This window comes from Peromyscus maniculatus, chromosome 17 (assembly GCF_049852395.1).
Source record: "Peromyscus maniculatus bairdii isolate BWxNUB_F1_BW_parent chromosome 17, HU_Pman_BW_mat_3.1, whole genome shotgun sequence".
NCBI classification, from domain to species: Eukaryota; Metazoa; Chordata; class Mammalia; order Rodentia; family Cricetidae; genus Peromyscus; species Peromyscus maniculatus.
This window is the reverse complement of record NC_134868.1, coordinates 45,077,080-45,090,947: the sequence shown is the minus strand read 5'-3', so window position 1 is coordinate 45,090,947 and position 13,868 is coordinate 45,077,080. Positions and strand designations below refer to the sequence as shown.

General features: G+C 36.4%; 1 protein-coding gene across 11 annotated transcripts in view; it reads left to right on the top strand.

The window, feature by feature from the left end:
• The window catches only part of LOC102926471 (uncharacterized), a 139,652-nt gene extending 129,341 nt beyond the window's left edge, over positions 1-10,311 (top strand). For 10 of the 11 annotated variants that reach the window (XR_013045369.1, XM_076553561.1, XM_076553557.1 and 7 more), the window contains 3 exons: positions 2,761-2,873; positions 4,031-4,126; positions 10,052-10,311. Coding sequence is in view for 9 of the 11 variants with exons in the window: in XM_076553561.1 (XP_076409676.1) it covers positions 2,761-2,873; positions 4,031-4,118 (201 nt within the window). In the remaining 2 variants the exon portion in view is untranslated. Of the gene's footprint in view, positions 1-2,760; positions 2,874-4,030; positions 4,127-4,487; positions 4,689-10,051 lie in introns of all 11 variants that reach the window. The other variant, XR_013045368.1, reaches the window with a different exon arrangement.
• The last annotated feature ends 3,557 nt before the right edge of the window (positions 10,312-13,868 follow it).

The following is a 13,868-nucleotide window of genomic DNA, read 5'->3' as shown; positions in this document are numbered from 1 at the left end:
TGGAGGCATCTGAGGACATTTCTGGGTGATTACAGCTTGATTGGTCATTATAGCACTTGAAGTGTTTCCCCACAGATTTCTAGATCTATGAACTTATCATGAGTATATTACCAGCCTCTAAACACTTCACCACATAAGGGTGTTTATAATTTAAAGTAACTTGAAGTAGCGCTTTTAATGTAGGAACTAGATGAAACGAAAACCAAAATCAACTCTTAAGAACTAGTTTTTTCCATTTTTCTTAAGCAGGAAAATATCCTTAATTGTGATTTAAGTTGAAGCATGCTTGTATCAATTTTTAAACATATATTTATGGCTCCACAGTTCTTGTTAGTATTACAATATCTATAAATAGTATAACTAAGAAAATGCTTGCGTTTCTTAAAGTAAAGGTCGCTCATGCCTCTGTATTTCACCCTCGTTTGAATGATGGGTGACAAAGATGTCAGTGATACCAATAGCCTTTAAATAAAAGCAACTATCATTCAAAATTACTTATAGTTTCTATGTCCAAGGTACTATGTAAAAGTGGATGCTGCCTCACCACTGCCCTACTTACCAGCTGTATGATTGTGTTCATCATTAAGTGTCCATGGCTGAGAATCTGAGAATGGCTTTCACATGACCGAATGGGCAAAAGAAAAGTTCAAGTATACTTGTCCCACTATGAAATATATGCCTACATTTGAGCACCTAACCCAAGAGAAATAACATAAATAGAATGCCCATTTCAATGAAATGTGAACAGACTGGAGGTAGTTTTTATTGGGCGTCACTGTTATTAGAACACCGTTTTGGCTGGTGCATACCAGCTTATAGCTCTGATGGTCTTTTCAGCATCTTAATGCACAGGAAAGGTATTTAAGCACATGTCTAATGACACCTAACACTTTTTTATGTGCTTCAGACAACAAACTTCAGGGTTCTTAGACAGCATTACAGTTAAATACCTAAAAGGAAACAAATATAACAATTGGTTACATATACAAATTATATAAGATCTTAGCTAGCTGATTTTGAAATTATTTTGTTAGTTAGGTATCATGTATTGAATACGTCTGTAAATTAAAAATATTTTATTTTATATATATGAGTGTGTTTACCTGCGTAAACACAGTGTGCTGCACCATGCATGCCTGGTGGCCCCAGACACCGGAAGAGGGTGAGTCCCTTGGAACTGGAGTTAGGAATGGTTGTGAGCTGTCATGTGGATACAGAGAACTAAAACAGGGTCCTCTGCAAAAGCAACAGAGCTCTAAGCTACTGAGCCATTTCTGTATCTGCATACTTTTTAGTGGCCTAAATATAAAAAAGTCCTTTGTATTTATTAGAAAATTTGCAGAACGTTGTTATAGGGAAAAAAAGAAAGAAAAGGAAAAGAAAACAGAAAGACTTGAAATGCCCTTGTTGACTCTCAACATTTTTCATTACCATTGTTATGACTGAAGATCTGATGTTAATGTAAAAGCTGGTGTTAGGTAATGAAAAACAGGTTTTGCTGTTGACACTGCACCCTACCAAACATTACAATTCAATGGGATGTGAGTAAGAGGGTGATGGCAAAACCGTGTGAATCAGGCACAGCTATGCTTGAATGCACTATGGAGAGGATGAGGCTTACAGCAAAGCTTACTAGCCACAGATGAAAACTAGGCACTCCCAGAGAATGCTTATAGAGAATGAGTGTGCATATCCCATTCAAGTCACACGAGGATAAAAAAATACATTGATAATAAGACAATGGTTTTCCAAAAATATAAATTACCTATTAAGTTATGCCTCAAATAAACCTGGACTACCTACAACTATTAAAATGCTACTAAGGTATGTTTTTACTAGACTGTAAATGCAACCATACTTTAATTAAAAAAAATCCTTATTAGTGAAGTCTTGCATTTTATCAAATACATTTTAGTAATTTAAAGAACAACAAAAAAGAAAAATATAAATGAATTTGAATATATAAATTTTATTATAGAAAACCATTACACACTGAAATTAACCATGTCCAGTCTACACATCTCAATGAAGCAAATATAATTTTATGCATGTATCCACCACCCAAACCAAAAAATTCATGGTAAGAGTTAACTCTTTAAAGAAAAGCCATTGAAGAGGTTATAAAGCTAATTGTTTTTCTTGTTTCAAATATATCATGGATTTTTCATGTTTTATTTATATTTTAGTGGTGGATAAGTGCATAAAAATCTACTTGATAGCAAAAGTGTAAACTCCAATATGATGGTCCACAGTTAGAGGATAGCTATTCTGACTGTATTTACTGAGATGTGTATACTTTGGGTCTGGCTAATTCTGCTGTATTTTTTACTTGTAAGGTTTTTATAATAAAGTTTTAATTAAAGTAAATCAGTAGGGGCCTGGAGAGATGGCTCAGTGGTTAAGAATACTGGCTGATCTTCCAAAGGACTCAGGTTTGATTATCAGTAACCACACGATGGCTCACAAGAATCTATAAATCCAGTCTCTGGGGATCTAAACCCTCCTCTGGCCTTCAGGGGACCTATACACACATCACAGTGCACGGACAAAAATGCAGTTAAAATATCCATACCCTTACAAATAAATACATTTGAAAAATAACTCAGTAGATAAATAAGAAGTATCCCTTAGTTTGCATCTTTCCTTGGTTGTGTTAGGTTTATCACACTTATTAGACATTTCTAAGCACATTCAGTATAGTTTTAAGAAAGAAGAATGAGTCTGCAGAGTTTTAAAGCTACTTTGTATCTTTTCTTGAAGATGGAATATGAAGAAAAATCAGTTGAAGAACTTACTGAATTAAAGCAATCTTTAAAATATAATTTGTATCAGCAGCAGAAGAAAAATGATGAAATAGAAAAGGAAATTGTTAGGTAAGATGTTAGTATTTCAAATATTGTCAACCATTCATATTAGCTATAATATTAGCTATATTTTAAATAAAACCTAAATATAAATTCATTTTTTTTAATGATTTTTCATCAGAACTGTTTTTAAGCTTGTAAGATGGCTCAACATGTAGAGGGGCTTATTGCCAGACACAACAAGCCAAGTCACATCTTGAGACCCACAGGGTAAAAGAGAAACAGCTCTCAACACACACACACACACACACACACACACACACACGAATATGAGGACAAAACAACAACAAAATAACTATCTTAAGTTTTACTTTAGAAACTGACACAATCTGAATCTTCTTCACTTCCTTGCTGAAGCAGGGTCTCATTTCATAGTCCAGGATTCTCCTGTCCCAGTTCCCCCAGTGTGACAAGCTCACATTTGTGCCATCAGAGCCTGGCTGCTTTTAGAACATGAGAATATTATGAAACGTGATATTCTCCAGCATCTTGAAAACTAGCACAGCACCATCTTTGGTTGTGATGCCTTCTCACTTCACTGACCATGACATTTTAGTTTTCATGTTATTTTTTAAATCTTTTTTTTCATGTATGATTCCATCCAACATTAAACAAGTTTAGCATATAAAGCCTTGTCATTATATCTAATAACATAAGTATCTGGCTTTAGTTTATATTTTCTTTTTTGTTATAAAATACAGCATATTATAAACTCCTTTTCCATAGATATCCCCCATGTGCTCAAGAGGTATATATGTTATTCAATTACACGTGTACACACACACACACACACACACACACACACACACACACACACACACAATAATAAATGAACAAAGAATTTTATAAAAGTATATTTTTTCATTTCTTTAGGTGAACTTCGGGTTAACGCTAATAATAAGTTGATGTTTTGTATAAGTATATGGGAATGGATAATAGTATTTATAGAAATCCTGTAAATATATATAAAGTCAATTATTTACTGCATATATTATATTAATTTTTATACTTTGTACCTATGATAATTAAAGAAAATGCTTTCAAGAAAAGTTAGATTAAATTTAGGCCATAATTTATAGATACATTTATTTCATACAATTAGAACATGCTTAAGCAATTAAGTATGTGCTGATAAAATACATTATTTGTTTGCTACATTCTTGTAGAATGAAGAAATTCTTGAAAATGGCAAAAATTGGGCATAAAATTGGAGAATGTAGTTCTCATGGAAACTCAAGAACTGGTCATTTTTGAGACATGAGGTGAGTTTAAAGATGAAAGTTCACTTATTTTTTTAAAATACAAATTGCTTTGAGCAACAAAATGACTATTTGTAAGACCATTGCAGACTGAGTGTATGGACAAAGCTTATTTTTTCTATTAAGAGTGTCTGCTGTTGACACCCTATGTCCTGAAATAATCCCAAGGGACAAGAACTCAAAACATGAGTATAAAGTCAATATTATGGAAAGGTTTATTGAGCTATATAGTTGACATAGAAATTCAACTTAGAACATCACTGTCGCTCTAAAAAATTTTTTTTATACTTTGTAGCCATCTCATACCCACTTCCTTCCTCAGCCTAAGGAAACTGCCTATACATTTTTTTTTTTTTATTTATAGACTTACTATTCTGGACATTTCAAAGGAATGGCCTCTTACAATATGTGATCTGCCTTCTCTCAAGGTCCCTTCCTATTGTAGTAGCAGTCAACACTTGATGGTTAATACTGCTGACTACTATAAGGTGTAGAGGTCCGCCTTGCCTTGTATTTACTCTGCGCAGCAACCATCCTGCTACGGAGTACATTTATGTGTTTGTAGGTACATCTGCATGTTTTCCTTTCTCTTGGATGATTACTTGTGGGTGAAGTTGCTGAGTCATGTGATCACCTGTTTTGACTTTAGAGCACGGACAGTGGCATGATGCTTTCCATACTCATACTGCCTGCACCAGCAAGACAGGAGGGATATCATTTCCCTCCATCGTTGCCAACACTTGCTTTTTATAATATTTTATAAAATCTTTTTGTATTGAAAAAGCTGCCACTACAATGATGTAAAGTGATACCGCTTGGCATTTCATTTGCATATTCATAAGAACTAATGAGATGATGTGGATTACATGTTTTGTTCATGTGCTTATTTTGCTAATTTGCATATCCTTGTTGGAGAAATGCCATTTAAAGCATTTTCCATTTTAAAAAGGGTTATCTTACAAAGTTTTATTTATATAAGTCTTTATTTATCCTAGATCTCAGCCCATTACTTGATATGTGATGTTCAAATATTTTCTTTCATTTAACTACTTGTCTTTGTAGTTTGTTGCTGAGTTTATTTCAGTCACCACAGTGTTTAACTTTCCTGAAGTCTTGCTGATCTGTTTGTTCTCCCTGCATGCTATCAAAGCAGTTATTGGCAGGTCTAGTCAGGAAGCATTATTGCTGTATTTTGTTTTAAATTGTTTATTTTTTAAATTCTTTCATTTTACTATTATATATATGTGTATATATGAGATGGAAAAATAGATTGATTGATCGACAGGTAGGTAAGTAGATAGATATATGATCGTGTGTATGAGTGTGCATTTGTGTGTGTGTGTGTGTGTGTGTGTGTGTGTGTGTGTGTGTGTAGGTACATGCGTGTATTTATGCATGCAAGGCCAGAGGAGCCAGGATGACACCTCTACTTTTTTTGTTGTTTATTTTAGACAGTTTTATCTTACTGATTATGCTGGTTTGGAATTCCACAAGTAGAATAGGCTGGCTGGCCAAGGGTCTGCTTTTGCTTCTCTTGCCCTGTGATTACAAGTGTGTGTCACTACACACGGTTTTTTTTTTTTTTTTTTTTTAATTTACATGGGTTTGGGGGTAAGACTTGGATCTTGTTTGCAAGGTATATTCATCTGGGTTCTTCAAAGGATCGGAACTGATAGAATGACTATCTATATATTAAAAAGGAATTCATTGGAGTGGGTAAGTGGCTGTGCTCTGGGTAGTCCTGTAATGGCTGTCTCCCACAGAAAGACCAAGAATCCAGTAGTTGTTCAATGCACAAGGCTGATGCTGCAACAGTACCAATCTAGTGCCCGAGTCCCAGAGGATTACAATAGAACTGCTGGTCTTCAGCCTACTTTTGAATCCTGAAGAAGTAGGTTCTAATACCAGAAAAGAAATACCCCAGCAACAGTGTAGATGAGCCTGCCAGAGAAAGTGAGGGCAAGTAAGCAAAAACAAATGCTTCCTTCTTCCATGTCCTTTTCTTTTCTTTTTTCTTTTTTTTTTTTTTTTTTTTTGGTTTTTCGAGACAGGGTTTCTCTGTGTAGCTTTACGCCTTTCCTGGAACTCATGCTGTAGCCCAGGCTGGCCTAGAACTCACAGAGATCCACCTGCCTCTGCCTCCCGAGTGCTGGGATTAAAGGCGTGCGCCACCACCGCCCGGCCCATGTCCTTTTCTATAGGTTTCCACCAGAAGCTGTGGCCCAGATTAGGGTAGGTCTTCCCACCTCAAATGATCCAAGAAAATTCCTCACAGATGTGTCTAGCTGCTTGGATTTTATTTGATGCCAGATATAGTCAATTTGACAACCAAGATTAGCCATCATACAAAGCAAATGCTTTTCTCTCTAACCTAAGGTTCCATATTTATCTCATTTTTTATACTATATTTGTAGAGAGGCCAATTTTACTTTATTTTTTGCATGTGACTTTTCAGTTCTCCCAGCATCATTTTATTTGTTAAAAGACTATTTTTAACTTTTCATTTTTTAAAAACACAAGTTGAAAGCCAATTGACAGTAAATGCAGGAGGGTGCCGATTCTCAGTTCGAATAGGATGGTCCATGTGTCTGTTTCTAAGCCAGAACAAAAATTAGAGATTTAACATTAGAATCCTTTCCCACTATGGTTGTGAATTGCTAGATACTTGCAACAATACATTCTCTGGTGGAGAATGTTGTGTTTGACTTGACTCATGTTGAAGCCTTTTGCTTTTTGCTGGGACCTATGTCTAGCGCATGCTCTATTGATATCAGGGCATGATTTGAAGTCAAGCGTAAGAAGACAGTATCTAGTTCTCCTCTTGAATCTCTTATCTGTTTTCTGTCATTCCCTTCTTCACTCTGATTTCCATTAGTTCTTTGACACAGGATCTGATAAGTCTGTGAATTGTTTCATTATGATTTACTAACTCATCTACTAACCAGTAGAATCACTGGTAGGTTTTTCCTGACTGTGTCTTACAGGTTTTTTCAATACATTTCTTTCACTGCTTAGCATTTATTGTAAACTTGGCAAAACTCAGGCTTCCTTAGGAGAAGGGCCTTTGGGCAGGCATGCATTGGTCAATGTGGGAAGGCCTGCCATTGTGGGCATCACCATTCTCCAGGCTTAGAGATTCTGGACTGCATAAATGTAGAGCAAGGCTGAGCACCAGCACATGTACATTGGCTTGTTAGTCTCTCTCTTGGCTGGTTGTAACATGACTGCTTCAGGTTTCTGCCACCTTGACCTTGTGGATGATAACTTGGTTTTTGTGATAACCCTTCCCGCTCCCCCACTCCCCAAGTGGTTTGTGTCAGCATATTTTATCATAGCAACAGGAAAGAAAACCAAAGCATCCAACAAGTCTTCCCTCTAGTCTGGTAGGAGTTTGGGGTCAGACGTATAGTATGTTTCAGAAGTGTTTATATCTCCCATTTCAATTCTTATAATTTGAATTATATGGCTCACAGCAAAGTGCTTTTGAATTATTTTTCACTTGTGAAGCAAGTGAGAACTAGACATTTAGAACCATCATAGTCACAGAATTAATGTAAACATTCATCGCCCATAAGCATGGAGAAAGGGAGCATTTTGAACTTCTGATAAAGGACTGTATCTTGTATAATTTCTAATACATCTCTTTCATTCTTCCACAATGAAGTATGCCACATAATCTGGAGAAAAAGTTTTCTTCTGGCTAGTTACTAAGGCATGGTCATTTGTTGTTCCAGATAAATTCAGAAGTCTCTTGCTCAATTGAAATCATTTGATGTAAGGCCTCATTTTCTTCCTAAAAATGAAGATACAATTTCATAGGAATTCTGGTTACCTGGCTCTTTCAAACTTTCTGCTCCCTCTTGTGTGGTGTTCCCTGAGCCTTGGTGGTAAAGAGTTGTATTATAGATGTATCCATTGGGGCTGGGCTCCGCATGATTCACTAATCTTTACAGTATGACCTATTATGTTTTTTATATATTTGGTGTCCATTTGCTATAAAGAGAAGTTTCTTTGATTAGGGTTGAGAGCTACACATATTTGTGGGTATATGGATAAGTTTTAGAATGCAGTTAAGAATTATTTTGGTTAACAAACAAACACAAATTAAAAAATAGGAACAAAAACATGATTTTGTTTGTTGTTTGTTTAAATTGATATTCTTATTTGTATTTTATTTCATTTTTATTATGTTTCAAGTTTTCTTTTGTGTGTGGTAGACACTACAAATGTGAAGGGCAGATATGGAGGAACTGGGAAATAAGTGGGGTTGGGGCGCATGACATGAAATTCCCAAAGAATCAACAAAATTATGTTTAAAAAAGAAAACAAACAAACAAACAAACAAACAAACAAACAGAGAAGTATTTTGCTCTAGAAACACGGCAGTAGTAATTCTCGCCTGAGATCCATGACCTCGCCAGCCCTGGGTAATTGGCTAGGTTTCTAGTACCAGGCGTGATTTCCCTCCTGTTGAGCAGGCCTTAAGTTCAATTAGGCAATTGCTAGTTACTAACAATGTATGAGTGCCATTGTTGCCCCTTTAGGGATATCTTGCCATGCTCTCCTGGTTGTTGTGGTTCATTGGTGTCACCCACTGATGGACAGGACTATTGTTTCCCTTCTGTGGCAGCTTGCATAGTAGTAGTTTCTGGTCCTGTGAAAGTTGTATCAGCAGGTCACTTTTAAAATTTCTTCTGAGTTTACTTTTCCTTTATCTGTCCTTGCTGACGCATCTTAGTCACTTCAAATTCCAATTTATCACCATCTGCCAGCTCTTAAACAAAGGCTGGAATTTGAACTGTGTGTTGGGTTTTTCATAGGTTTTCAGTGTGTAAGTGAGCATGGACATGTTTTAAGAACAGTGGGTGTCTTTGTTGCATTTGGGTTATATGCTTGGCGTGTAGAAGGGTTTACTAGATCCTTCCCAATGCCTGGTTGTAATTTCTTCTCTTCCACTTACTCTATGTATTTATTGTTAGACTTATATCATTTGACATTTTGTAGATCTTTCACCAGCCAGAATGAGCACTCACACCTCTGTGCATGAGGAATGCACTGAGCTCCTACACAGAGCAGGACTCACCTTTGTGCCCCATATCCAAACCTTTTGAGAAACATATGTAGGTAATTAGCTTCTTGTGTTCCAGTTTGCACAACACAAAAAGCACTAGCTGCAAGTTTGATGTAGAAGTTTCAGAAGTTCTCTCTTCCACAAGCAATATGTTTGCTTTGACATGTCTCACAAATTATTGTCTCTTGCTAAATTTTCTTCTTTCAAAAATTCTGAGGTGCAAGTGCTTGTATCTGAGAGTAAGTGGTCATGCTTGGTAAAATCTGGGGTCTCTGTCACACTGACTGCAGACAGTTACTTAAGCATGTGCCCCATAGGATTGCTGACACACAATGCTCTGCACACCTAGACTCTCTTGTTAAAACCAACTGTCTTCCGAAAGAAACAAAAAGATATGTGTAAATTTTTTTTTACATTCTGCTGTTATCCAAATCCCAAAAGATCAGCATATTGTTTATACTGTGTTATGACCAAGACAACAAATATTCCAAAGACAGCACATTCATGCACTGTCTAAAGTTCATCATTTTCTTCTTGGACACATCTCCCATGTGCAGTCATTACCAACGCTTGAACATACACATACATCCTTGCAAAGCTCCAAGTTTAGAAACCACACTTAGAGAAATATGGAGACCGAACAAGTCCCAGGTGGGTTCAGGCTCATTTTGTGATTCCTTTTTTTACTATGCCCTGAGTTGGCCTCATCAATGCTGATGCTATGGAAATCTTTTCATCGATTTCTCCTAAAAAAATAATTACCTCACCAATCTTAACAATACATCATTCCTTTGCAGTTTTTGTTACTGTTTAAAAATCTGCTTTTCAACAGTGTTTTCCTATTTGCTCTTTCACAGGAATGTGTAGACTTTGTCACACCACTGGGTAGACAGATACTCCATTCCTCCACCATGGATACAGGACTCAATGTGGCAGTCTTGATGTGTTATAGAGACATCTCCTGGGACCACACCATCTGCACTGAACATCTAGCTAACTTCTCTAACCACAGCCTTGGAAACTTGGCCCCTAATCCAGATACCATCTACCAGCAAAGATGACAAAGCACTGCCCTTAATTAGATTTTTAATTAAACAGTGAATTTTTATTTCAAAAACCACCATCTTGCTACTTGATTATTTGTTTTCCTTTCTTCTTTTTTTGTTTTCTATTTGAGATCAAGATTTTTTATTGTTTTGTTTGCTTTTTCATTTATGTTTATGCTTTCTCCTTATTCTTTTGAAATCACCTAAGTGATTATAATGCAATTTTTTTCACTTAATAAAGTTGCTATGAGTATTTTCACTGTTTTATACCATGTCCTCAAGAAGAAAAGCAGCCATTGAATTATGTTCCCCCCACGCCCCCACAGTACATGACTTCTTTATAATGCTCAAGTGTGTTTCCCCTCCTATCCTCTTGTGACTGCTGAAAAGCCCTGAGCCCTACCATCAACCTTATCCCCTGTCCGGGACCACTTGCTAATTGCCCAGTGCCTTGAGGGAAAACCCACAGAGAATTGTGAGTTTTAGATCTGAGTTTCTGTTACTCTACGATAATTCAATTTAAAACACCTTGATTCTGATTTTCGTTTCATAAAGATGAAGAGGACCTGCATCCATGAATAAGGTCAGTATGGTGGCATTAGCTGCCTCTTTCCTTGCCCTGATAAAGTATCTAACTGGAATCAACTGAAAGTTTGTTTTTGCTTTCAGTTGAGAGGTTACAGCCCATCCCGGCAGGAAGACAAGGTAGCAGGAGTGTGGGGCAGCTTGCTATGTGGCCTCCATGATCAGGAAGCACAGAGATTACAAGTGGGACTCCATTAGAAATCTCAAGCTTCACCACTGGGGGCTGATTTCTTACAGTCAGACCATACATCAAGGCCTGCATAAGCTGAGAACCAAGTGTTCACACATGTGACCTATGGGGACATTTCATTTATAAGATATTATTTGAGCTAGTCACTGAGTTTATCATTCATCTTTTTAAAATTTATTTATTTTATAGCCTGACCACAGTTTCCACTTATTAATTGTTGATCTCAGTATCTGTGCTACTGGTATTATATTCAGGAAGTGGGCTCCTGTCCCAATGCATTCAGGGCTGTTTTCCACTTTCTCTTCTGTTAGGTTCAGTGTAAATGGATTTATGTTGAGATGTTTGATCCACTTGGACTTGAGTTTTGTGTAGGGTGACAGATAGAGATCTATTTGCATTCTTCTAAATGCCAACCTCCAGTTATCCCAGCACCATTCATTGAAGATGTTTTCTTTTTTTCCATTGTATAATTTTGGCTTCTTTGTCAAAAATCAGATGTCCATGGGTATGTGGATTTACGTCTGGATCTTTGATTCGATTCCATTGGTCCACATGTCTGTTTTTATGCCAATTCTATGCAGTTTTTATTAAGATAGCTCTGTAGTAGAACTGGAAATCAGGGATGATGATACCTCCAGAAGTTCCTTTATTATACAGGCTTTTTTTTTTTAAGCTATTCTGGATTTTTTTTGTTTTTCCAAAACTTGTTTTGTTTGACCAACAAGTCAAGTATTGTTCTTTCAAGATTGGTAAAGATTTGTATTGGGATTTTAATTGGGATTGTGTTGAATCTGTACATCACTTTTGGTAAGATTGCCATTTTTACTATGTTAATCCTACCAACCCATGAGCATGGAAGGTCTTTCCATCTTTTGACATCTTCTCCAATTCTTTCTTCAAAGACTTAAAGTTATTGTCCTACAGGTCTTTTCACTTGCTTGGCTAGAGTTACTCCAAGATATTATATATTATTTGTGGCTATTGTGAAGGGTATTGTGCTGTGGGATGTCTTTCTGTATCTTGTGAATATATGCTGTTCCCATTGGTTAGTAAATAATGCTGCATTGGCCTATGGCAGGGCAGGATGGAGCAAGGCAGGAAAATCCAAGAGAGGTACTGAAAGGAGAAAGAAGAGTGGGAAAAGTTGCTCCAAGGAGTAACATGTAACGGGATGTAATTTAAGCCACGGAACACATGGTGATACATAGACAAATAGAAATGGGTTAATATAAGATGAAAGAGCCAGTTAGCAAGAATCCTGCCACAGGCCATATAATTGGTAATTAATATAATCATCTGAATGATTATTTTATAAGCAGCTATGGGACTGTGGAGCCAGGTAGGACCAGAGAAACTTTGCTACAGTATTGTTTTACTGAATTCTTTTTCAGCCTGCTTATTGTTTGCATATAGGAGGGCTACTGATTTTTTGAGTTAATCTTGTATACAGCCACTCCACTAAATGTGTTTATCAGCTGTGTGAGTCCCCTGGCAGAACTTTTGGGGTCAATTATGTAGACTATCATATCATCAGTGAATAATGATACTTTGACTTCTTTCCAATGTGTGTCCCCTTGGTCTCCTTCAGTTGTCTTATTTCTCTAGTGAGAACTTCAAGTACTATATTGAATAGGTATGGAGAGAGTGGACAATATTGTCCTATTCTTGATTTTAGTAGAATTGCTTTGAGTTTCTCTCCATTTAATTTGATGCTGGCAATTGGCTTGCTGTATATTGCTTTTTATTATGTTTAGGTATGTCCCTTGTATACCCGATCTCTCCAAGATTTTTATCATGATGGGGTGTTGGATTTTGTCAAAGGCTTTTTAGGCATCTAATGAGATGATCATGTTTTTTTTTTAAATTTCAAATTTGTTTATATGGTGGATTACACTGATAGATTTTTGTAAGTTGGGCCTTCTCTGAATCTCTGGGATGAAGCCTACTTGGTTATGTTGGATGATCATTTTGATGTGTTCTATGGATTTGGTTTGCCAATATTTTATTGAGTATTTTTGTATCAATGTTCTTGAGTGAAATTGATCTATAATTCTTTTTCTTTGTTGGGTCTTTGTGTGGTTTGGATATCAGGGTGACTGTGGCCTCATAAAAAGAATTTGGCAATGCTCCTTCTGTTTATATTTTGTGGAATAATTTGAGGAGTATTGGTATTAGCTCTTCTTTGAAAGCCTGATAGAATTCTGTGCTAAAACCATCTTTTTTGGGGGGGGGAAGGGAGATTTTTAACGACTGCTTCTCTTTCCTTAGGGGTTATTGGCCTATTTAAATTTTTTACTTGATCTTGATTTAATTTTGTTAGGTGTTATCTGTCAAGAATTTTATTAATTTCTTTTATATTTTCCAATTTTGTGGAGTATAAGTTTTTGAAGTATGACCTAAGGGTCCATCTTTTTTTTTTTTAATTTAATCTTCTGGATCCCTTTAGATACTTTAATATTCTGCCCAATATAGATCTTCCTTTATACCTAGGGTAGAGGCCATTCTTGAGTTCAAATGTTCTTATGGTCATGTCTGACTATAGCAGGATGAATTGACTGTCTCCTTCAGGGCACGGTCCTGCAGAGGATAACCTGCCTGGAACAATGATGACCCACATCAGCTGCTCTCAGATGGTTGTTCAACCATAAGACCATAACTTTGAGCCTAAGTCATCCACTTTTATTTTCACTGTTATTTTATTGACTTACTAAACAAAGTATTGTGAAGAAGAAATGCATGCTAGGTTAAAGAGAAATGATCACCATCATAATTAAGTGAACTCATTTTAATAAATAATACTACTTGCCTCAGAGATTGAACTCTGAGACAATCAAAAGGCCCATCTCAGTGTTG